Here is a 23,297-nt window from a genome sequence, read left to right as displayed (position 1 = left end):
AGCTAAAGTAATGTCATAGTCAGCATAGCTAATAGAATTAACATGTTAGTGAACCTGCTAAAATCATGCAGTAACGTTAGTGTACAGTCAGTAAGCAGTTATACCGGCAAGCCCCGGTGGCAATAAATTAGTAATACCAAAAGCTTGCCTTGACTTGGAAGAGTTCCAGTGTTGTGTTGAAAAGTCATAGCCACCTGGCTAACATAGCGTCCCTCTGTTTGAGCAGGGTGTTTCAGTAGGATAAACTAGCTAGCTGCATTTGCTAGCTAAGTAAGTCAAACTGAAAAAAATGACACACTCTCTCTCTATTTATCTCTTGCTTCTCCTTCAAACTGTTCAACTATTGTCTTTCTCTCTCTTTGAGTCAACTACTCACCACATTTTATACACTGCAGTGCTAGCTAGCTGTAGCCTATGCTTTCAATACTAGATTAATTATCTGATCCTTTGATTGGGTGGACAACATGTCAGTTCATGCTGCAAGAGCTCTGATAGGCTGGAGGACGTCCTCCGGAAGTTGTCATACTTACTGTGTAAGTCTATGGAAGGGGGTGAGAACCATGAGCCTCCTAGGTTTTGTATTGAAGTCAATGTACCCAGAGGAGGACAGAAGTTAGCTGTCCTTCGGCTCTACCATGGTGCTACCCTACAGAGTGCTGTTGAGGCTACTGTAGACCTTCTTTGCAAAATAGTGTGTTTTAATCAGTTATCTGGTGAGGTGATTATATTTCGTGCAGTTTTATCTAAAAAGTATAACTTTTTAAATGTTTAACAATTAAACATTTTATGATGTTCACTGGGGAGGATGGTCTTCCCCTTCCTCCTCTGAGGAGCCTCCACTGGTATCAATGCACCCAGCCACTACAAAGATACAGGAAATCAATCAGGGATTTCACCATGAGGCCAATAGTGACTTTAAAACAGTTACGGAGTTTAATGGCTGTAATAGGAGAAAACTGAGGATGGATCAACAACATTGCAGTAACTCCACAATATTAACCTAAATGATAGACTGAATAGAAGGAAGCTTGTATATAATACACATTTCAAAAATATGCATCCTGTTGGCAATAAGACACTTAAGCAAAACTGCAACAAATGTGGCAAAGAAATGTACTTTATGTTGGGCTCCCGAGTCGTGCAGCGGTCTAAGGCACTGCATCTCAGTGCAAGAGGCATCACTACAGTCCCTGGTTTGAATCCAGGCTGCATCACATCTGGCTGTGATTGGGGGTCCCATAGGGCGGCACACGACTGGGCCAGCGTTGTCTAGGTTTGGCTGGGGTAGGCCATCATTGTAAATAAGAATTTGTTCTTAACTGACTTGCCTAGTTAAATAAAGGTTACATTTAAAATGAAATAAAAATTATGTCCTGATTAAAAGAGTCATTTTTGGGGCAAATCCAACACAACACATCACTAAGTAGCACTCTTCATATGTTCAAGCATGGTGGTGGCTGCATCATGTTATGGGTATGCTTTTCATCAGCAAGGACTAGGGAGTTTTGTTTTTGTTGGATAAAAGGAAACACAATAGAGCTAAGCACAGGCAAAATCCTGGAGGAAAACCTGCTTCAGTCTGCTTTCCAACAGACACTGGAAGACAAATTCACCTTTCAGCAAAACAATAACCTAAAACACAAGGCCAAATACACACTGGAGTTGCATAGACGACATTAAATGTTCCTGATTGCCTAGTTACAGTTTTGACTTAAAATGGTTTGAAAATCTATGGTAAGACTTGAAAATGTCTGTCTAGCAATGATCAACAATCAACTTGACAGAGCTTGAATAATTACAAAAAGGATAATCCAGTTGTGCAAAACTCTTAGAGACTTACCCAGAAAGACTCATAGCTGTAATAGTTGCCAAAGGTGATTCTAACATGTATTGGCTCAGGGGGATGAGTACTTATCTAATCAAAATATATTTGTGTTTTACCTTACTTTTTTTATTTTTTTATTTTTACAAATGCTATAATTTTTCTTCCAGTTTGACATTTGAGAATTTTTAGTATATTGTTGACAAAAATGATCACCATGTGTTATTACTTTTCTATTATTTCTCAATGTTACTTTCTCTGCATTGTTGAAGGGCAAACCTTTCACTGTTAGTCTACACCTGTTGTTTACGAAGCATGTGACAAATACAATTCGATTTCACACACACACACACACACACACACACACACACACACACACACACACACACACACACACACACACACACACACACACACTGGAAGTTACAAAAAATAGAGGGCTGAACTTTAGAATGTAGTCTATGGCAGAAGGTCCCAAGACCAGCTGATCACTGAGTGAGAGGTGAAAGCTTGGAGAAATGGGAGATACATATTTGGCCTCACCAGTTGATCTGATGGTCTCATTACACTAGAGTTGCTTTTCCCCCCAATGATTTACTCTCTCTGCTATTGCTTTCTGCTAGCTCGGCTCTGCTCCACGTCTGACCAGACAATGTTTATTTATGTTTTTTAGAAACCAGTTAGATCAGATTCTGATTCCTGGCAGAGAATACATGGCGGCATGAGGACATTCAGTCTTTCACAGTTAATGAGGAGAAGATTTATATTGCAGTCTTTTAAGAGTTGACCTCACCCATGTTAGTGCTGGATGATTGTTATCTCTTTTCAAATGCTTTATTGGTCCGTCTCTGTCTATGTAAAATTGAGCAGAATGTTTTCTTTCATTCATAAGTATGTGATTCCGTCTTGATGACAGTTTGAGATATGGGATGTGACACAGACCGTGAAAGATCTGTCATTTTTTGGGATCTGTCTCTCCTAATATGATTTCAGCATCAACATGAACGCTGCAAATATTTTGTTACTTCTGTTACTGTTGTATGTGAGTATTTAATACTTTACCTTTCCTGAAAGTTTAGAAATATTATGTTTTTTTTAATATGTACACTTAAACTGCAATGACGTTTCTACCTTGACTGAAGGCAGAAATGCCTTAAAACTATGTCAATCTTCTTTACTGTATTATATTCCTCCTACCTTGAGAGTATACATTTCTATACACATACAGTACTTGAAACTAACCAGGCACATGTTGAGGGGCTACATGGATTGCTCTGAGTCAATTCACTACCACTTCAGTGAGATCTTCTACTTCCGAATGTGACTTTATTTTCGATGTTCTTAGTTGATCTATTCTACACTCAAGGCATGCAATTCTGTTTGAGTTTGGAGAAATATACATTTGTGAGACAGCATGCAGTCCAGATATTGTTAAACAAAACTGTACTTGATATTTGGATCAGATTGGAATTGAATATACATTATGTTATAGGCCTACGTGTGTGTGGGTTTAATGCTTAACAATTATGAATGGTTTTAAAGAATTCTTGACTAGTAACATATTGAGACCTCACCATGAGTGACCTAGACGCGGACACATGCAGATACACACACACACAAACACACGTCATGGAAAAGCAAATGTGATCCCTTAGGAACTGCGTGGAATGTTTTCTAAAATGTATTGAACAAACTGTGGACATTTCCTACATAGTTTTACAGGTAGACTAGTATCTTTTTTTTAAAGGGAACATTTTCTCGATGCAGTTATACAGTACAGGTCAATGGATACCTTGTTCATCAAATTATTTTGAGGGCTACAGCAGTGAAGTGAAATCTGTACATGGCTAACTAGTCTTTAACAGTTTGTTCCAGATCCCAGTAACCATTTCAAAATTAGGCTACCATTATGAAGCCATTATAAAACTGTTAGTGCAGATTCTGATTTGTTACATAAGTATCCACACCTCTAAGTCAATACATGTTAGAATCCCCTTAGACAGCGATTACAGCTGTGAGTCTTTCTGGGTAAGTCTTCTAGGAGCTTTGCACACCTGGATTGTACAATATTTGCTAGACAGCCATTTTCAAGTCTTACCATGGATTTTCAAGTCAATTTAAGTCAACTGTAACTAGGCCACTCAGGAACATTCAATGTCATCTTGGTTAGTAACGCCAGTGTATATTTGACCTTGTGTTTTAGGTTAATGTCCTGCAGAAAGTTGAATTTGTCTCCCAGTGTCTGTTGGAAAGCAGACTGAACCAGGTTTTCCTCTTGGATTTTGCCTCTGCTTAGCTTTATTCTGTTTATTTAGTCCCTGCCAATGACAAGCATACCTCTAACACGATGAGGCACCACCATGCCTGAAAATATGAAGGGTGGTACTCAGTGATGTGTTAGAAAACCTCCCTGGTCTTTGTGGTTGAATCTGTGTTTGAAATTCACTGCTCGATAATTACCGATAATTGTATGTGTTGGGTACAGAAATTAGGTAGTCATTCAAAAATCATGTTAAACAATATTATTGCACACAGAGTGAGTCCATGCAACTTATTATGTGACTTGTGAATTATATTTCTACTCCTGAACTTATTTTGGCTTGCCATAACAAAAGGGTTGAAAACTTATTGACTCAAGACATTTCAGCTTTTCATTTTTAATACATTTTTACACATTTCCTAAAACATAATTCCACTTTGACATTATGGGGTTTTGTGTGTAAACCAGTGAAACCAAATCTCAATTTAATACATTTTAAATTCAGGCTGAAACACAGCAAAATGCTGAAAAAGTCAGGGGTGTGATGAATACTTTCTGAAGGCACTGTATGTATAGACTAGAGGGGAGGGAGCACTGTGACAGCAGCAGCAGTCAGCTGAGCATTCTAATTAGGCTTGCTGTGCTGTTTATGCAATTCCTCAAGTCCAGAGTTATAGTTGTAAGGTTGCAAAATTCCGGGACTTTCAATAAATTCCCTGGTTTTCCAGAAATCCTGTTTGGAGGTTTATGGATTTCCTGCGTATTCCCTGCTGATTCCCGAAATCCTCCAACCCAGATTTTGGGTAAACCAGGGAATTTATTAAAAGTTCCCAGAATTCTGCAACCCTATAGTTGGGAGCATTATAATGTTGCATTTTTTAAATATCTTTACTGCTGCAGCGGTACATCATTAATGTGACAAACTCTCTTGCAGGGTGAAAGATTGCAAGTTAGTATGACTACACCACATGTGAAACAGCCCTGACCTGCCCTGTAATAGACCCTTTAGACAGTGTCCTTAGAATGACTTCGTCCCCCAGAACCCCCCAGAGGTCTCAGTCCAACCCCAGAAGAGACCTTAATGCTGCAGCTGCCATTCTACCCTCAGCTTCCAAAGGAAGCTGAGGGTAGAACACAGCTGGCCCCCCAGCTATAACATGAGGGCTTACCTTGCCCACTGTCTAATCTGACCACCAGTCAGTGCCCGTCAAAAAGTGAGGGATAGAGGAGAAGCGGATGTTGCTTTGGCCTAAACACAAACTCAGAGATCTGTAACCTCTTGTTGCCACATTTGCCACACTGTCATATCTGACCACCAGTGGAGGTAGAGGTGGTTAGAGAGCAGGGGAGGAGAGAAGAGGGGAGAGGAGGAGAGAGGAGAGGACAGGATAGGGGAGGAGAGGAGGGAACGGTAGAGAAGCGGTATGGATAAAGATGAGGCTTATATTTTAGCCCAAACCCAAACTCAGCCATGTGGGAGCTCACGTTGCTACCCTGTTATTGTGCTCTGCCATGCCTTCACATCACCCAGAGGAGCAAGTCATGGGGTCAGGCCAGCCAGTCTGTTTGGGAGGGGAGGATCACTCTGATAAGCTGCACACATGCTTCTGTAGAGCCCTCCTGCCTGCCAAATGAACTTGGGTAGGTGGGTACATTACATTAGGCAGGAGTCATTGCATTACCTGGGGACAGGAGGGACATACTGTCGACTGCCTCTTATTAGAACCACAGTTAAATTAACCTTCAGGTCTACCTACTGTCTGTTCGGTTATTCACCATAGCTAGGTAATACCACCATGACTAATATGACGTTTTTTAAATCCTTAATGCAATGCATTTGTTGCCAGATTTGAACCGTTTGTCAAAATTATTCAGATTATTAAAAAAGCCTATTTGCATCCCTAATCATAGAACAATTACAGAGTAAATTAATATGTACATTCATTCATCAAATTGCTCACATATTTTTCTTCTTCTCCTTCCTTTCCAGCCCAGTACATTGTGTGAGCAGCTCTCCCAGCTCTCCCTGCTACAGAAATACTGTGAGGCTCTCTCCACACTCTACAATGTCACAGGTAATGTAAAATATTAATGAAAGTGGGGAACACAATGAGTGTTTGTTCTTTACAGCCTGTTAATGACTTTACTTTATTTATTGACTGAAGAATTAGAGTGCTGCTCAGTCAGAGCACATACCCCAAAGTAGCTTCGTCATGCAACGAGACTGAGGTAACACTCATTGGTGTGCACAAAGTGCTGATTGAATGACAAGCACTGCTTAAGCCAAGGCAGATCATTTAACTAGAGGATGTTTATTGGCATAATTAGCTAGTATTAATAATCACATCCACCTTCAGTGTTCTCAGTCATACCAATTAATATGCTTTAGCAGCACTTATTCCAATAGTGTTGGATGTGTGAGGTTTTACACAGACTTGGTTGTTCGTTTGCGAGCGTGAAAATAACCTGGCTTCATAATATGTGAGGAATGAGACAGTGTTGCTGTAGCCAACTATTTTTGGGACATGGAAACATGTAAATACCAACAGCTCTATTGTGTCATAAACATTTTTTTCCCGGAATATCGTAAATGAGGGAATACGGGAATAGTCTGGCCTCCTAGCACAACATGTTAAATTATTTTCCAATGTATTTAGCCTGTTGGATGTGGATAAAAATTTCAGCAAGATTTGGAGATGACAAAATGAATTACACGTGTGTTATGAGAGTAAATTCTTATTTCTCTCCTCCACATGTAACTGGTGTGAAATGGCTAGCTAGCTAGTGTTGCGCGCTATCTGTGATGTCACTCACTCTGAGACCTTGAAGTAATTGTTTGCCTTGCTCTGCAAGGGCTGCGGCTTTTGTGGAGCGATAGGTAACAATGCTTCGTGGGAGGCAGTTGTTGATGTGTCAAGAGGATCCCTGGTTCGAGCCCAGGTTGGGGCGAGGAGAGGGACGGAAGTAACACTGTTACTCACAGAGATCATTAATCATCATTCCTGCCGACAGGATTATTTGAAAAAGGCATCTTCTGCTCCTGTATTCTCACTAGCATGTCAAACTAAAAGCTCCCTCTCCCTGCTTATTTTAGATCAAGTCTAAACCATAAGTTAGATGCATCATGAAAAAACAAAACTTTATTGTCAGAGAGATTCTACAATCATATATCTGTTACAATAGAGACTTTTGTATTGGACTGTATCCCCCCACCCCACTAATTCTGCCACCGCTGCAAAGAAAATCCTAGGGGAAACATTATGTAGTATCTGACATGAAGCCAACTGATACCGAACAATAGCAATAACTCTTGCAGCTGCTTCTTCCTCATTCCTGCTGTTTCCTACCTGCATGATTCCGCAATCTGTTTTTCCAGCCCCTTGTGCCCTTGCTCTGAGCAACACCTTACTGAGTGAGAATCTGCAGATTCTCTCTCTGTCCGCAGGGCCTAGAAGACTCAGTCTTTGTCAATCAGACAACTGAAGCAAATGTGTCTCTTTGAACCAGCACAAAGAACGTCAGGAACTGGGCTTGCAGATACAGTATGACAGTCAGTGTTTAAAATTAGGTCAGACAAGTTGACTCCAGAAGGAAGAATATATTATTAAATTCCTGGTTTCTTTTGTTATCCTCAAATGGCCTCACTCCTCACTGTTATGATGACATATAAAGAGTTACCAGGAAGACCTGTTATGATGATAAACTATATAAAGTTACCAGAAATTCAACACATTCAAGTCACCTGGTTTAAAATGGTCCATGGCTCCAGTAGATGGAATCTAGGTCTTCTCTCATCTGTTAATCTAACTGCACTGTCCAATTTACAGTAGCATGCAGTAGCAATTTACAGTAGCAAGAATACCATGCAATTGTTTGAGGAGAGTGCACAGTTATGAACTTGAAAAGGTATTAAAACCTCTTAAGAATCGGACCCTTTTTTTCAATTTTTTGCCTAAAATGACATACCCAAATCTAAATTCCTGTAGCAAGGATATGCATATTCTTGATACCATTTGAAAGTAAACACTTTGAAGTTTGTGGAAATGTGAAATTAATGTAGGAGAATATAACACATTAGATCTGGTGGTTTTTGTTTTGTTTTTCCATCATGTTTGAAATGCAAGAGAAAGGCTACAATGTATTATTCCAGTTTAGGCGCAATTGAGATATTGTTCACTGACTGATCCAATGAACCATTGCATTTCTGTTCAAAGTTTTGTATCAAGTCTGCCCAAGTGTGCCTAATTGGTTTATTAACAAGAATTTAAGCTTACTGCCCATATCAGATATGTCTACGTCCTGGGAAATGTTCTTGTTACTTACAACCTCATGCTAATCACATTAGTGCACATTAGCACAACTGTCCCAGGAGGAAACAGAATAAATTCATCATATACTGGTTCAAGATCAGTCTGATGGAAGACTGGTCTACTATATTTGCAAGTATTTTGATCCAACTTGCAACCCTGATGTAATGTCTCTCATCTTCACTTCAAGACTGCTGAAGCAGAAAACCCAGAAGGGTTTACCTTTACCTTTCCTCAGTAGATGAGAGAATGCATATTTTATTGGACATGCACAGACTACACTAAGATGCAAAGAGTTGATGACTGCAGGTCTAGCCTATTGTCCCAAAGTGTACAGACCACCACAGGCTATTTGTTTAAAATCCTTTTTAGGCAAAAGATATTCAAAACAAATAATTGTTCCTTCAACATGCTCTTGGAAAAGCAATCAAATGCATTGCTATTAGTTTAATTCAAACTGAAATATAATTGTCTTATGCCACAGCCACTTTATTTTCTATAAAGCCATATCAGTCAATATTCATAAAGCCTTCTTAATTTATGGTTCTGCATTCAGGGAATAACGCTGACAAACTCTAATTAATGATCACTTGGCAGTTTCGTTTAAATCAGTTAAATTACAATCAAGGAAATGTCTAGAAAATAAAGGCACAAGTGCCAGTGCTGTCCGTTAGCATGCCATTATAATGCCATTATCACACAAGTCTCACTAGATTTTTATTATATGTGATGTCCCTATTGCACAAACAATTGAGAGAGGAGCTTACAGAACATTAAGCCAAAGTTCAGAATCTTAAAGACTTACTTTCAACCAGTCTGAACATTTCACAGCAGAACCACAGGCGATATAGTATGACAGCTAATATGTGAATACTGTGCCTTAGGCCTATAAATTGGATGTGTAGGGACGACAATCAATGTTATTTACAGACTTGTTTACTTATCTGCTTCCCCCATTAGCCTAATGGAATATGGAGCATAACAAGTAAATTAATAATGATCATCATCATGATGGTGATAATGATAGCTAGTCTAATTCCATAGCTGGTAGCCTGCTCTGGGGGAATACATTAACATTTAGGTGGTGCTATTAATAGACATGGGCAATTAAAACTTACTCCACTAGGCTACTCTGTGCTGAAGTTGACACTCACAGAGCTGGGCTGGGGGACGGATGGACGTGTATGTTTCAGATCTCCTAATACGTGTCTAGACTGCATATTACAGCAAATGAGATGGAACAGTAATTGTATGTGCGAGTCCAGTGCAAAACTGAGAGAACTCTCTCGTTTAGATAAAGGTCATGAGTCTAATTATAACAAATAAACAGATAGATCATCAGTCTGTGATGATGTAATGGTGATACATGTGTAATACAGAAAGCATTGGAGAAAGTGTTCCTACAGGACATTTATCATAAGCTTCATCAAAAGCTACATAAAAAGCTGTATCAACATTTATTTCTAACGTGACATCTTCAAAAGTTTGTTTGACACATTTTTTCATGCAATTTCACAACCGTTTAGTGTTCATTCCTTTATCAACCTAACAGCTTTTTTCACCCACACAAAATAGATAGGCCGACTTCAAAATACATTGAAAAAAACACTTTTCCCTGCAGTCAGAACTTTCGATGGATAAAAACAAATTATATTAGGGAATTCTGAATCTCACAACGATGCTTGGCATAACTCAGGGGTATGGAAAACCTAATCTGATAGTAATCTGACTAACTGTTACAAAAATGATCTTATTTGTAAAATAATAAGAGATTAGTGAGCAAGCGTCCCTTTGAGGGGATTCTGAGAGGAAAACAGACTGTAGTTAGTTTAAAACCATTTTCTTGAATTGCCATTACTAAAAATGTTAAATGATCTGTGTTTTGGATTTAAACATATAAATAGAATATAGATATTTATATATTCTCTAGGCTACATGCCACTGAAAACTATTTAAGGTAACATTTATGTCACCCACATCATGTCTGGGATGTATCCATAACCTGTTTTGATGCCCCCTTTTTCCCTCCCTCCTGCTCCTTCCTTCTCTCTTTTTCCCTCCCTCCTGCTCCTTCCTTCTCTCTTTCTCCCTCCCTCCTGCTCCTTCCTTCTCTCTTTTTCCCTCCCTCCTGCTCCTCCCTTCTCTCTTTTTCCCTCCCTCCTGCTCCTTCCTTCTCTCTTTTTCTCCCTCCCTCCTGCTCCTCCCTTCTCTCTTTTTCCCTCCCTCCTGCTCCTTCCTTCTCTCTTTTTCTCCCTCCCTCCTGCTCCTCCCTTCTCTCTTTTCCCCTCCCTCCTGCTCCTTCCTTCTCTCTTTTTCTCCCTCCCTCCTGCTCCTTCCTTCTCTCTTTTTCTCCCTCCCTCCTGCTCCTTCCTTCTCTCTTTTTCCCTCCCTCCTGCTCCTTCCTTCTCTCTTTTTCCCTCCCTCCTGCTCCTTCCTTCTCTCTTTTTCTCCCTCCTGCACTTCCTTCTCTCTTTTTCTCCCTCCCTCCTGCTCCTTCCTTCTCTCTTTTCCCCTCCCTCCTGCTCCTTCCTTCTCTCTTTTTCCCTCCCTCCTGCTCCTTCCTTCTCTCTTTCTCCCTCCCTCCTGCTCCTTCCTTCTCTCTTTTTCTCCCTCCTGCTCCTTCCTTCTCTCTTTTCCCCTCCCTCCTGCTCCTTCCTTCTCTCTTTTTCTCCCTCCCTCCTGCTCCTTCCTTCTCTCTTTTTTTCCCTCCCTCCTGCTCCTCCCTTCTTTCTTTTCCCCTCCCTCCTGCACCTTCCTTCTCTCTTTTTCTCCCTCCCTCCTGCTCCTTCCTTCTCTCTTTTTCCCTCCCTCCTGCTCCTCCCTTCTCTCTTTTTCTCCCTCCCTCCTGCTCCTTCCTTCTCTCTTTTCCCCTCCCTCCTGCTCCTTCCTCTCTTTTTCTCCCTCCCTCCTGCTCCTTCCTTCTCTCTTTTTCCCTCCCTCCTGCTCCTCCCTTCTCTCTTTTTCTCCCTCCCTCCTGCTCCTTCCTTCTCTCTTTTCCCCTCCCTCCTGCTCCTTCCTTCTCTCTTTTTCTCCCTCCCTCCTGCTCCTTCCTTCTCTCTTTTTCTCCCTCCCTCCTATTTACATAAAGAAAATACCTTTCATCTTTTTACTACAAGGTTTATGAAAAAAAACTAGAAAATATCGTTTCCAACAGTGTTTTCGTCAGTACATTGGATCAGCCACTGCTACCAGATTGTTATTTTCAAAGTTGCACGCATTTGTCTCAATAGCTCACTGACACCGGCTGTCATGAGACAAACAGATGGGCAGTGTGTAAAAGACATCGTCTTTCTGTAGGAATTTAACTGACTTTTATCATTTGTGCAAAATTCCACAGAAAGATTATGAATTTGTGCTAATAGGCTGAAGCTCACTGCGTCGATGTGATTGTACAGGGAGAGGAGGAGAGAGAATTCTGAGAGCGTCAATTGGACGAGCAGTTTTCCACGGGTTTGAAACGGGCGCACTATTTCTTGGCATTCTATTTTGGATGAAACACATGCACGTAGTAGGCAACGTGTTAGCAGCCTTTCGGACTTCAAGCCTTGCTCTTTGATTTAACGTATCAATTGAACCATGGATGCTACGATTTACCAAATCATCTTTGGGGAGTTTGGGGACCCAAACTGTAGTTTAATGGATGCCTTTCAAGACACTTTCTACGAAAACGCATCGTTCTCTTTGATGGATTTTGACGGTACGATTTGGGGGGATTTTGACACTGTCATCAATGGTTAATGCTTTCCCTTGACGTCTTGGCCAATTAATAATCATTATTTAAACGTCTTTTTGTTTATTTAAAGGTTTGTATTGCAATGCCACAACTGATGAGATTGGAACATGTTGGCCAAGGAGCAACACCGGACGGATGATGGAGAGACCCTGTCCAGAGTACATCAACGGAGTAAAGTACAACACCACAAGTAAGATATTAAACCATGCCATTCTTTTTTTATTTTATTTTTTTAACGTTTTTCACTGTGTATCTTTACACTGTTAACATTGGCTACATAGGGGGGATTGTCGCTGTCCATGCGTAATTGGGTGGCAATACTTATTTAGCTGTAATGTACCGATCATAAATGAAGGGGAAACCGTAAACTGTGCAATCGGAGCCAATCTTCTAATATTGGATACAGTAATAATATCATATTCAGTTTGCGGGTGGGTTGCTGGAATGGAGCCAAATACTCAAGTGCCATTTTTAAACTCGAATAAAGGATTAATTAATGCAGTGTTTGCAGCCACTTGCTCTCAAATATTAGCTGAAATGTGTTTCTTCTACCAAGATGTGTGACCATACAATACATTTTTATTTGAGTGAGAACCACTGTATAGCAATTAATCGTTTTTAATTATAATGTAAGATAGTTATTCACGGACATCTGAATCAATCCAGTGTGATTTGATCCAGAACATTTTCGAATATTGAACACTGTTTGTAAGCAATGTATCCAGTTATGTCTGCAAGGGCCATTCTGTTATGACACATGATCATCAATGTCAAAATAAGCCACACTATCTCTCCTGTCTGTTTTTGGCCTTGTGTCCTTCCCTGTGCTGTTGGTGGACTCACTCACTCTTCATCACCATACCTAGCCTGCCAACATTCGTTCATCCATCTCCAGATGAATTAGACCACATCGGTGAGCAGCAACACCCTGCTGATTGATAATATGGAGAAACACCTGTGTCACCCAATGCATCATTGTCGGCATCCAGGAAAGTAGTTGATGAGATTATACAATAACAACCTCTGATTAATAAATACTAACAGGTGTCAATATGAAAACAATAGATCACAGATGATGGTTGACCAGTCAACTCTTTTGAGAAATTTTGACATACAATTAATTGTCCAGGAGATCTTGTGCTAGCTCAGCAATCTAATGCCTAAGCTTTAGCCCGGCAGGTTCACACAGGAGACAGAGGTTTGAATCCAGTCGGCCATTTAGCATAAAGCAAAATACAGGGTATTAAACTGATCCAAAGTGAAATGTTTAGCTTTTTGTTAGTAATTGGCACTGATATGGAAGTTCAATATGTTGGCTATGATAGGGGGATATGATAGATATGATAGGGGGATATGATAGGGGGATATGATAGGGGGATATGATAGATATGATAGGGGGATATGATAGGGGGATATGATGGGGGATATGATAGGGGGATATGATAGATATGATAGGGGGATATGATAGGGGGATAGGTTGACTGATTTGATCATTCCAGGATGAACACAGACACTGAGTTTGCCTCTCACATTCACATGTGATTTAACAGAAGCCCTATGTCCACACTACCACTTTGTAACCGTGTTATGGGTTCAAACAATGTTGTGTGAACGTTCAAACCCTGTTTGTGTTCAATTATAAAGTGCTTATTATCTGTATATAAATCAAATCAAATGTATTTATATAGCCCTTCTTACATCAGCTGATACCTCAAAGTGTTGTACAGAAACCCAGCCTAAAACCCCAAACAGCAAGCAATGCAGGTGTAGAAGCATGGTGGCTAGGAAATACTCCCTAGAACGGCCAAAACCTAGGAAGAAACACTCGTTTTAGAACACTGTTTTCAACCATAGGTTTTTCCAGACAATATAATCATCCCAATCCTTCTCTGGGTAAACTATGAACACAACCTTCCCATGCACTCTCATGTACTGTATCTTGTACCCCTGGATGTCAAAGCCAGCTCTATAATGTTAGCCCAAGTTAAAGGGACAAGACACTGGTTAGCAATGAGACAATTGCTAAAGCAGCTAAATGAAACAACAAAGAAACAAGAGATCAGCTAAAATGACAAATCGATGGTCAGAAACGTCTCAAGTCTGTGGAATAAACTGTCTGTTATTGTTGTAAGTTTGTGCAGTGTTGCTTGCATCATTTGCATTATATCTGCTCAGTGCCAACTGAGTTTCAATATGGCACAACACTGAACATAAAAGCAGCACATTATTCACTCCCATAGCATTCACATATAGGGTACTTTAGATAAGCATAATAGGGACATTGCGTTTGTTGAAAAGCTTGGTTTCACATGAATGGTTTAAAAAGTAGCAGTTAGGTAGGACAACACATTCATCTGCTGTAAATGGTTTGGAATAATTGTGCTACAAACTGTGTCATAAATATTAAAAAAGTTGTACTTTTATGCTTTGAAAAACAGGCAGTATAATGTAATTCACTCATTTACACCATGTAATGACCTGAACATTTCAGTAAGGAAAGTCAACAGATCTTTTGCTCGTCACTGAGATATTATGAGTTATGTTTAGTTATGAGGAATATATGTGTGGAATCCCAGTGGTCCGGATAAGAAGTGTTTCTTCCACAGTTCTTCAGGGCATATTTAAAAATGTTATGTTCTAAAAAGCCGCAAACTCTGCAAAATTTTACATGAAATCTCTGGTAATATTGAGAGAGTTCATGTCTTAACATTTGTTAGGCTGTTAAACGCTTCTGGGCAGGGAGAGACGCTGTGTGTAATGATTTTAATAAAATGAAAAAACAGCCAGTGAAGGACATAGGGATATATGAAATGTACTCCTCAGCCTGAAGTGTCCCCACTTTTCGCGTGGTGTCGACTGATAAAACGCTTCAGGAGGGTGGTCACGTGTGCTAGCAAGACAGAGGTCCTGGATTTGTGACTTGGTGTCAATTGAACCAGGAGGAAGTGCTACTGGCTACGCAAGCAACGTGACATCCTTTACACCAGCATCACAGCCTTTAAAGCTGCTATATGTAACTTTTTGGGCGACCCAACCAAATTCACATAGAAATGGACGTATAGATCTGTCAGTCTCATTGAAAGCAAGTCTAAGAAGTGGTAGATCTGTTCAATGTGTGCACTATTTCTATGCTTTCCAGTCTTAACCTATTTAATCCCATCAGTCACAATAGTGACCGTACAAAACGTTTTCAGATATAAGGCCCAATTTATTTTACTGAATGATGTATCAATACGTTTCCAGCAAATATTTAATTAATAAAGGGTTTCAATGAAAACGTGCAGTGTCACATGTTTAGTGTAAATTGTCACATGACCAGAGCTGTTTACTTCCTGGTTGCACCATGAGAAGAGGATGGCTGCATCAAAGCTCCCAAACAAAAGGTTAGTAAAGTATGTTAACATAAAGATAGGACAAATATTTTTGGTACACATCATATTTAAGATGCCTAGTATTGATATATGCATTTGAAATTACTCAACTTTGTTCAGTGTGGTCATAAAATGAGTAAACATGTTGACGTCAACAATAGTGACCAGCGGGATAACACAGTGCATCTAGGTATACACATACATAGTTCTTGTTCTACCTAACTTTCTACTCTGTTCTTTCTTTTAGTTTCACTTTGAGTCAAGTTCTGGATATGTTGGATCTAGGCAACCGCCCAGACAAGGCATGCAACATTGCAGTTATCCCTCAAAATGAGAAACATGCTGTCCTCAGTGATTATGATAGCAATGGGTCAGACATGGACTATGAGGGGGAGACAGGCCATTAGCCAGCCAGACTGTTGAGTGCATATGCTGAACCTATGCAAACAGATCATTGTTGATAATGAAGAGCCAAGGTCCTCTACCCGCCAGAGGGTCCAGTCAGAAGAGCCAAGGGCAAAGCTGCAGGTGGTCAAAAATAAAGATCAAGTGTTCAAACAATCGAAGTGGCCTGACAACATTGTGATTCCAAAACACATAGTATACAGCCCAAATATACAAAAGTTTGTCACGAAACCACTGCGCCACGGAAGGAGATCTCTAATGGCTGCTACTGTTGAAGATCAGGCAAGATATGACAAAGCTTCTCACTGGCCAATCAACACAATGCAACGGTTCCAGAGATGTCATCATTGTGACAAACACACTACCTATGCATGTGAGAAATGCACTGCACATTAAGTGCTTCAAGATATACCATGGACAGTAGAAAAGGAGATAAGAGTGAATGAAAAAGGACTGAAAAAGCCAATAAAAGAAAAATAGAAAAGTTAATAAAGGGTAAGGAGAAGCAGTACAGACTCTAGGAAGAAAAGTAAACGAAAAAGGGAAAAAGACAATCAAAATGGCTGAAATGTTTTTTGAAAAGAAGGTCAATTGATTCAAGACCATAGGTCTGACTGATCACAGTTGAAAATAGTGATGAACAAACTAATCGTGCACTTAGTTCTGAAGCCTACCTCTATGATAAAAAGAAATAAATAAATATATATATATATATATATATATGTGTGTGTATGTATGTATGCATGTACTGTATGTGTATATATATATATACTGCTCAAAAAAATAAAGGGAACACTTAAACAACACAATGTAACTCCAAGTCAATCCCACTTCTGTGAAATCAAACTGTCCACTTAGGAAGCAACACTGATTGACAATAAATTTCACATGCTGTTGTGCAAATGGAATATAGACAACAGGTGGAAATTATAGGCAATTAGCAACACATCCCCAATAAAGGAGTGGTTCAGCAGGTGGGGACAACAGACCACTTCTCAGTTCCTATGCTTCCTGGCTGATGTTTTGGTCACTTTTGAATGCTGGCGGTGCTTTCACTCTAGTGGTAGCATGAGACGGTCTACAACCCACACAAGTGGCTCAGGTAGTGCAGCTCATCCAGGATGGCACATCAATGCGAGCTGTGGCAAGAAGGTTTGCTGTGTCTGTCAGCGTAGTGTCCAGAGCATGGAGGCGCTACCAGGAGACAGGCCAGGACATCAGGAGACGTGGAGGAGGCCAACAACCCAGCAGCAGGACCGCTACCTCCGCCTTTGTGCAAGGAGGAGCAGGAGAAGCACTGCCAGAGCCATGCAAAATGACCTCCAGCAGGCCACAAATGTGCATGTGTCTGCTCAAACGGTCAGAAACAGACTCCATGAGGGTGGTATGAGGGCCCGACGTCCACAGGTGGGGGTTGTGCTTACAGCCCAACACCGTGGAAGACGTTTGGCATTTGCCAGAGAACACCAAGATTGGCAAATTCGCCACCGGCGCCCTGTGCTCTTCACTGAGCACGTGACAGACGTGACAGAGTCTGGAGACGCCGTGGAAAACGTTCTGCTGCCTGCAACATCCTCCAGCATGACCGGTTTGGCGGTGGGTCAGTCATGGTGTGGGGTGGCATTTATTTGGGGGGCCGCACAGCCCTCCATGTGCTCGCCAGAGGTAGCCTGACCGAGATGAGATGCTCAGACCCCTTGTGAGACCATATGCTGGTGTGGTTGGCCCTGGGTTCCACCTAATGCAAGACAATGCTAGACCTCATGTGGCTGGAGTGTGTCAGCAGTTCCTGCAAGAGGAAGGCATTGATGCTATGGACCGGCCCGCCCGTTCCCCAGACCTGAATCCAATTGAGCACATCTGGGACATCATGTCTCGCTCCATCCACCAACGCGACGTTGCACCACAGACTGTCCAGGAGTTGGCGGATGCTTTAGTCCAGGTCTGGGAGGAGATCCCTCAGGACTCCACCCGCCACCTCATCAGGAGCATGCCCAGGCGTTGTAGGGAGGTCATACAGGCACGTGGAGGCCACACACACTACTGAGCCTCATTTTGACTTGTTTTAAGGACATTACATCAAAGTTGGATCAGCCTGTAGTGTGGTTTTCCACTTTAATTTTGAGTGTGACTCCAATTCCAGACCTCCATGGGTTGATAAATTGGATTTCCATTGATTATTTTTGTGTGATTTTGTTGTCAGCACATTCAACTATGTAAAGAAAAAAGTATTTAATAAGATTATTTCTTTCATTCAGATCTAGGATGTGTTGTTTAAGTGTTCCCTTTATTTTTTTGAGCAGTGTATATATTTTATTATATCTTTTTTTTTCACTGCAGGCCTCTACTTGAATGCATATTCAAAAGTAAAAAAAAAAAAAGTAACACAATAAAATAACAATAGCGAGGCTATATACAGGGGGTACCGGTACTGAGTCAATGTGCGGGGGTACAGGTTAGTCGAGGTAATTAGGGGTAGGTAAGGGTAAAGTGACAATGCATTTTGCAATGAAATGTTCAGGGAGCAGGTGTCCACTTACTTTTGGTCATGTAATGTATCTTGAGAGTCCTAGCAATACAGACATTCAAGCTGAGACGATGGGGAACAAAATCAGTATGTGTGGATCAATGTATTTCACAGATTCATGTTAAGCGTGCTAGACAGGCCGTTATACTAAGTGAACCAAGCAGGATGTTACAGCACGAGGTCATATGGGCCCTGAGACAACTGAGCTGCCATAATGTGGTTATCCTGACCACATGGTGTCATACAATTATGTCATACAGGTGTCATACCTCTTTCCAGTATCCACAACCACTTACTTCTCTGGAATACACCCTAGAGACTTACACCAGAAGTGTAGCGGAGGGCAAACGCAAATCCACCTTTTACAGAATAATGTATTAGAAATGTATATAGGGAACGTTACTTTACTCAACACGAACGGTGATCAACATTTACCCACCTTTTTTTTTTTTACTATTACATCACCGCTTACAACAGTACTTCTAATATGGCACAACATTGAACATAAATACCTCTATGTATAATCCATGATAGAGACTTACAATATAGTTATTTTGATATGCCTTACCTATAGACTTGGGATCTGTACATTTCCACTTTAACATAACTTTTGTGACTGCTAATTTATGCTTCAGTATTTCTGTTATTTCAGGTGAATTTGTCATGCAGATCAAGAACAACTTCCAACACTCTTATCTGAATTTACCTTATTAACACACTTCTAAAGCTGTACAACCTTAGGTCAAGATTATGTGAAAATGGTATTTTAAGTAAAAGAAACATATTCTGTGACAGGTGACTCTCGACACAAATCTCGCCTATAGATGTAGGATCTTAATTAGATCATCCTGTTGCAGGAGAGCTTTCTTGCAATGTAGGATATTTAAAACGTGTATTGTTTTTGATGTTTAAAAATGCTTCTGAAGATTGTAATTTCCACTGACTTGATTTTCCCTTACAAAAAATCTAATCAACCTCTACAAAAATGTCCATTAATTATAATCCACTTAATAATTCACTTTTCTTGTTGCTACAGGATCATTTTCCTGCTGTAGCAAACTGGCTCCAATTAATATCCTACATCTGTATGAAAGTCATAATGATTTCTATTCACTGAATGATTGTCTCCTTGGGATTACAGTACAATTAACAATATTGGACATGCAGTTGTAGGCCTGCATATTAGAATAAGGGTTCAAAATCAGGCCACTGAATTGTTACTGGAAGGGTTGAAGATACTGTATGCCTGGACTCATAGACTCAGTATTTTGACTTTGTGGTTCTCTAGATACTGTGACTGTCAAGTCTCTCAAGTTTCACCTTGGTGGCCAACAGTGCACAAAAATGAACAGTTTAGTGGGCCTCATGCCAGGGTTACATTAGTTGGTTTTGGAAACAATTGAACAGAAATCAGAGGTTTCACCCTGCAGTAGACCCTCTCAGATAGGGTGCCGTACAGTAAATTGATTATTTCCTTTCCTTTCAAAACGTCTAAATATTAATGTCAACGGAGTGACTCTTTAAGAGGTTTATACATTTTTAAACCTCCTCTGTGTGCCTTTTTTGTGTGAGTGTTCATCTAATTCCATGGTTTATTTAAAACATGCTTTACCAGGCTGTTTGGAAAGAGGTCCATCATTGTCTGTCCCTTCCCTGTCATAGCCGTGTCATTCAATAACTGGCCAGCCTCTAGGTCAGGGGTGTCAAACTCATTTTAGCTCAGGGGCCACATGGAGGAAAATCTATTCCCAAGTGGGCCGGACCGGTAAAATCATGGTATATATAACTTAAAAACAACAACTTCAGATTGTTTTCTTTGTTTTAATACGATCAACATAAAACATAAAGCTGGAGCCTGAGGACAGTGTGTCCACAATAGTACAAGCACAACATCACTATTAATCATAAAACACCTCAAGTTTATTTGAAAATTCTAAAGAAAAATAACACACAAACACACAATGCCTCAGTGATTCACAGAAGTATATCACAGATCACAGAACTATATCAGGGTGTCTCATGCAGCACTTTAAGTGGGGTTGCATAGTTTATTTGACTCCTGATACCTGGCATCTTTTAGCTTTCACCAGCGCATCAATATCAGGCGTCACATCCTGAGTGGCAGCCAACTTCAGGATGTGATTCAAGTGCTTGTGCGTGAGCCTTGAGCGCAGCTTTGTTTTATTTATGCTCATTACAGAGAAAACTTGCTCACAAAGATATGTGGTTCCAAACATGCACAACAGTTTTGCAGCGAGGGCTGTCAAGTTGGGGTAACCTGGCAAGAGCTTCTGATAAAATGTGTCCAAGCCAGCTGCGGCAAATTTGCCCTTCATATCCGAGTCACACTGCAAGTCTATTATTTCAAGTTGGATGCTGACGGGCAGATCAGAGGGATTCACGGTGAATGGCGAGCAAAAAACGTTGAAGTCTTTCTCCAGTTCACCAAAAATCTGAAAGCGTTGCTCAAACTCCCGTAACAGTGCCGTTATTTTATCTTTGAACCGCTTCATGTCTGCCACATGTTGGGTCGCGCACACATTTTTCAGACAGGAGAAGTGAGCTGCATCACCACCGGCGAGTTGCGTCTCCCACAATGACAGCTTCAACTTGAAAGAACGTATGCTGTCATAATACTGCGTGACGACTTTGTTGCGCCATTGCAGCTGTTTGTTCAAGTTATTCAGGTGCTCTGTAACATCCACCATAAATGCAAGGTCCTGCATCCATTCTGCGGAATGAAATTCTAACACTGGTTTGCCCTTTTCTTCCATGAACTGTTCAATTTCTTCTCGTAAATCAAAGAAACGCCTAAGCACAGCACCTTGGCTTAACCATCTTACCTCAGTGTGGTATGGCAGGCCATAGATGTGGTCTTTCTCTCTGAGAAGGCTGTCAAACTGACGGTGATTCAGGCTTCTGGATCGGATGAAATTAACAGTTTGGATGACCACCTTCATGACGTTATCCATCTTTAATGACTTGCAACACAAAGCCTCCTGCAGATTGCACTTTCTCTCTGAACTTTGTCACAACGCCTGCTTTTTCCCCGATCATTGAGGGCGCACCATCTGTAGCCAGGCTGACAGCGCGGGACCACTCCACTCCGACCCTGTCCAGCGCGCCGACGAGTGCGGTGAAAATATCAGCTGCTGTCGTTGTATCTGTCATCGGCACCAACTCCACGAACTCCTCGGTGACGGTCAATGTGTCATCAACTCCGCGGATGAAAATGGCCAGTTGTGCAACATCTGTAATGTCCGTGCTTTCATCGATTGCAACTGAAAACCCAATAAATGACTTTACTTTTTGCTTCAACTGGCTGTCCAAATCCACTGAAAGATCGGAAATCCTGTCTGCAACTGTGTTTCTTGTCAGGCTGATATTTGCAAAAGCCTGGCGCTTTTCAGGGCACACAATCTCCGCTGCCTTCATCATGCATGTTTTTACAAATTCACCCTCACTAAATGGTTTTGAAGCCACTGCGATTTCATTAGCAATGAGGTAGCTAGCTTTCACTGCAGCGTCACTGATGTCTCGGCTGTGAGTAAACACAGACTGCTGTTTCTTCAGACCCGCCAACAGTTCATTCACCTTCTCTCTTCTCTGCTGTCCTTGAAAGTTGTCATATTTGTCGGCATGAAGACTCACATAGTGGCGACGAAGGTTATACTCTTTCAGCACTGCAACATGCTGTGAACACACCAAACATACAGCTTTCCCATTCAATTCCGTGAATAAATAGGAGGATGACCATTTTTCTTGGAACACTCTGCACTCTTCGTCCACTTTTCTCTTTTTTGACAGAGACATTATTGGGGCAATGATGGTGCCAAAGCACAAAATGTTAAAAGTAGAAGCCGTAATAAATATCGCAAGCAAAACGAAGTAGCTCATCTGGACTGGCTGCACTTGCTTGACCTACTTGCTCTGCTCCGTTATAAACGGTTTGCTTGCTTAACACAATTGCTATTGCGCCATCCAGTGGACGCAATTGGAACAGAAGTTTATTTTATTGAAAAATTGCAGCTAATTTTTATACTTTACAAAATCATCTCGCGGGCCGGATTAAACCCCTTTGCGGGCCTGATCCGGCCCGCGGGCCGGACGTTTGACACCCCTGCTCTAGGTCACTGGATCTTCCCAAGACCTCCAGAGAGACAAATACTGTATATTAACACTTTGGTGTCACAATTGTGTGACCTCCCTCAGGAGCCTCATCTAATTTCAAGCCACTTCTCTGTTGCCTCAAGTGCTCGTCCAATTCAATTAAATCAAAATTGGAGTGTGTAACTCTGATTAGTCAGACTGAATAATTTTTCCTTTCCACTGTCAACCAATCGTTCTGCATGACCCTGTGTCCAGTAAAGCAACGCGTCTGGCTTATAGGGTTTATAGTTGTATAGCTTCTTAAAGAGCAAATCCAATATCACACCAATCAAGTGCTACTGATTGCTTCAACTGCTGGCAATTAAGAGTCAGCTGGAACAAAGCGCTGACACCTGCCTGCCCCGCAGGTCTAGAGAGAACAACACATTTTTTGCAGTATTGTGGGAATAGCACTTGTCACTTCCACTAAATCAGTGAGAAATAAAACAGAGTCCCACCACAGGGATTAGCCGTGGCTTGACGATCCAACGGAAAGCAAGCTGGAGCAGCGGAAAGCAAGCTGGTCTTTAACATACTAAATAGTTGGTGATATTACAATAATAGAATGTCAAAATGCAAGCTTTTTCACGTAATGTGTTGGAAAGAGTTGACTACATACAGTATGATAGGATAATGTGGATCACTACCAATATCAGTTAATATCAAGGGAATTGCCAGGGACCTCACAATATGATATTATCACAAACCGTAGGTGACGATTCG

At 41.0% G+C, this 23,297-nt stretch overlaps 1 protein-coding gene and 2 long non-coding RNA genes across 6 annotated transcripts in view; all 3 read left to right on the top strand.

Moving 5' to 3' along the window:
- Positions 1-2,586: 2,586 nt before the first annotated feature.
- The window catches only part of LOC115157209 (corticotropin-releasing factor receptor 2), an 80,125-nt gene continuing 59,414 nt past the window's right edge, over positions 2,587-23,297 (top strand). The window contains exons 1-3 of one of the 4 annotated variants that reach the window (XM_029705270.1): positions 2,587-2,864; positions 6,073-6,157; positions 12,193-12,312. In XM_029705270.1, coding sequence (XP_029561130.1) covers positions 2,823-2,864; positions 6,073-6,157; positions 12,193-12,312 — 247 coding nt within the window. In that variant the 5' untranslated portion in view covers positions 2,587-2,822. Of the gene's footprint in view, positions 2,865-5,819; positions 5,868-6,072; positions 6,158-11,375; positions 12,087-12,192; positions 12,313-23,297 lie in introns of those variants that run through there. The other 3 variants (XM_029705272.1, XM_029705271.1, XM_029705273.1) reach the window with 3 other exon arrangements.
- Positions 13,574-16,439, top strand: LOC115157210 (uncharacterized). Its single transcript, XR_003868400.1, has 2 exons — positions 13,574-15,505; positions 15,741-16,439. It is a non-coding gene; the product is annotated as an uncharacterized LOC115157210 (long non-coding RNA).
- LOC115157211 (uncharacterized) lies at positions 19,462-22,734 on the top strand. The gene is made up of 2 exons (XR_003868401.1): positions 19,462-20,118; positions 22,555-22,734. It is a non-coding gene; the product is annotated as an uncharacterized LOC115157211 (long non-coding RNA).

The sequence above is a fragment of the Salmo trutta genome, chromosome 21, assembly GCF_901001165.1.
Source record: "Salmo trutta chromosome 21, fSalTru1.1, whole genome shotgun sequence".
Classification (NCBI taxonomy): domain Eukaryota; kingdom Metazoa; phylum Chordata; class Actinopteri; order Salmoniformes; family Salmonidae; genus Salmo; species Salmo trutta.
The sequence above is the reverse complement of the archived record's forward strand: the minus strand, read 5'-3'. Positions and strand labels throughout refer to the sequence as shown.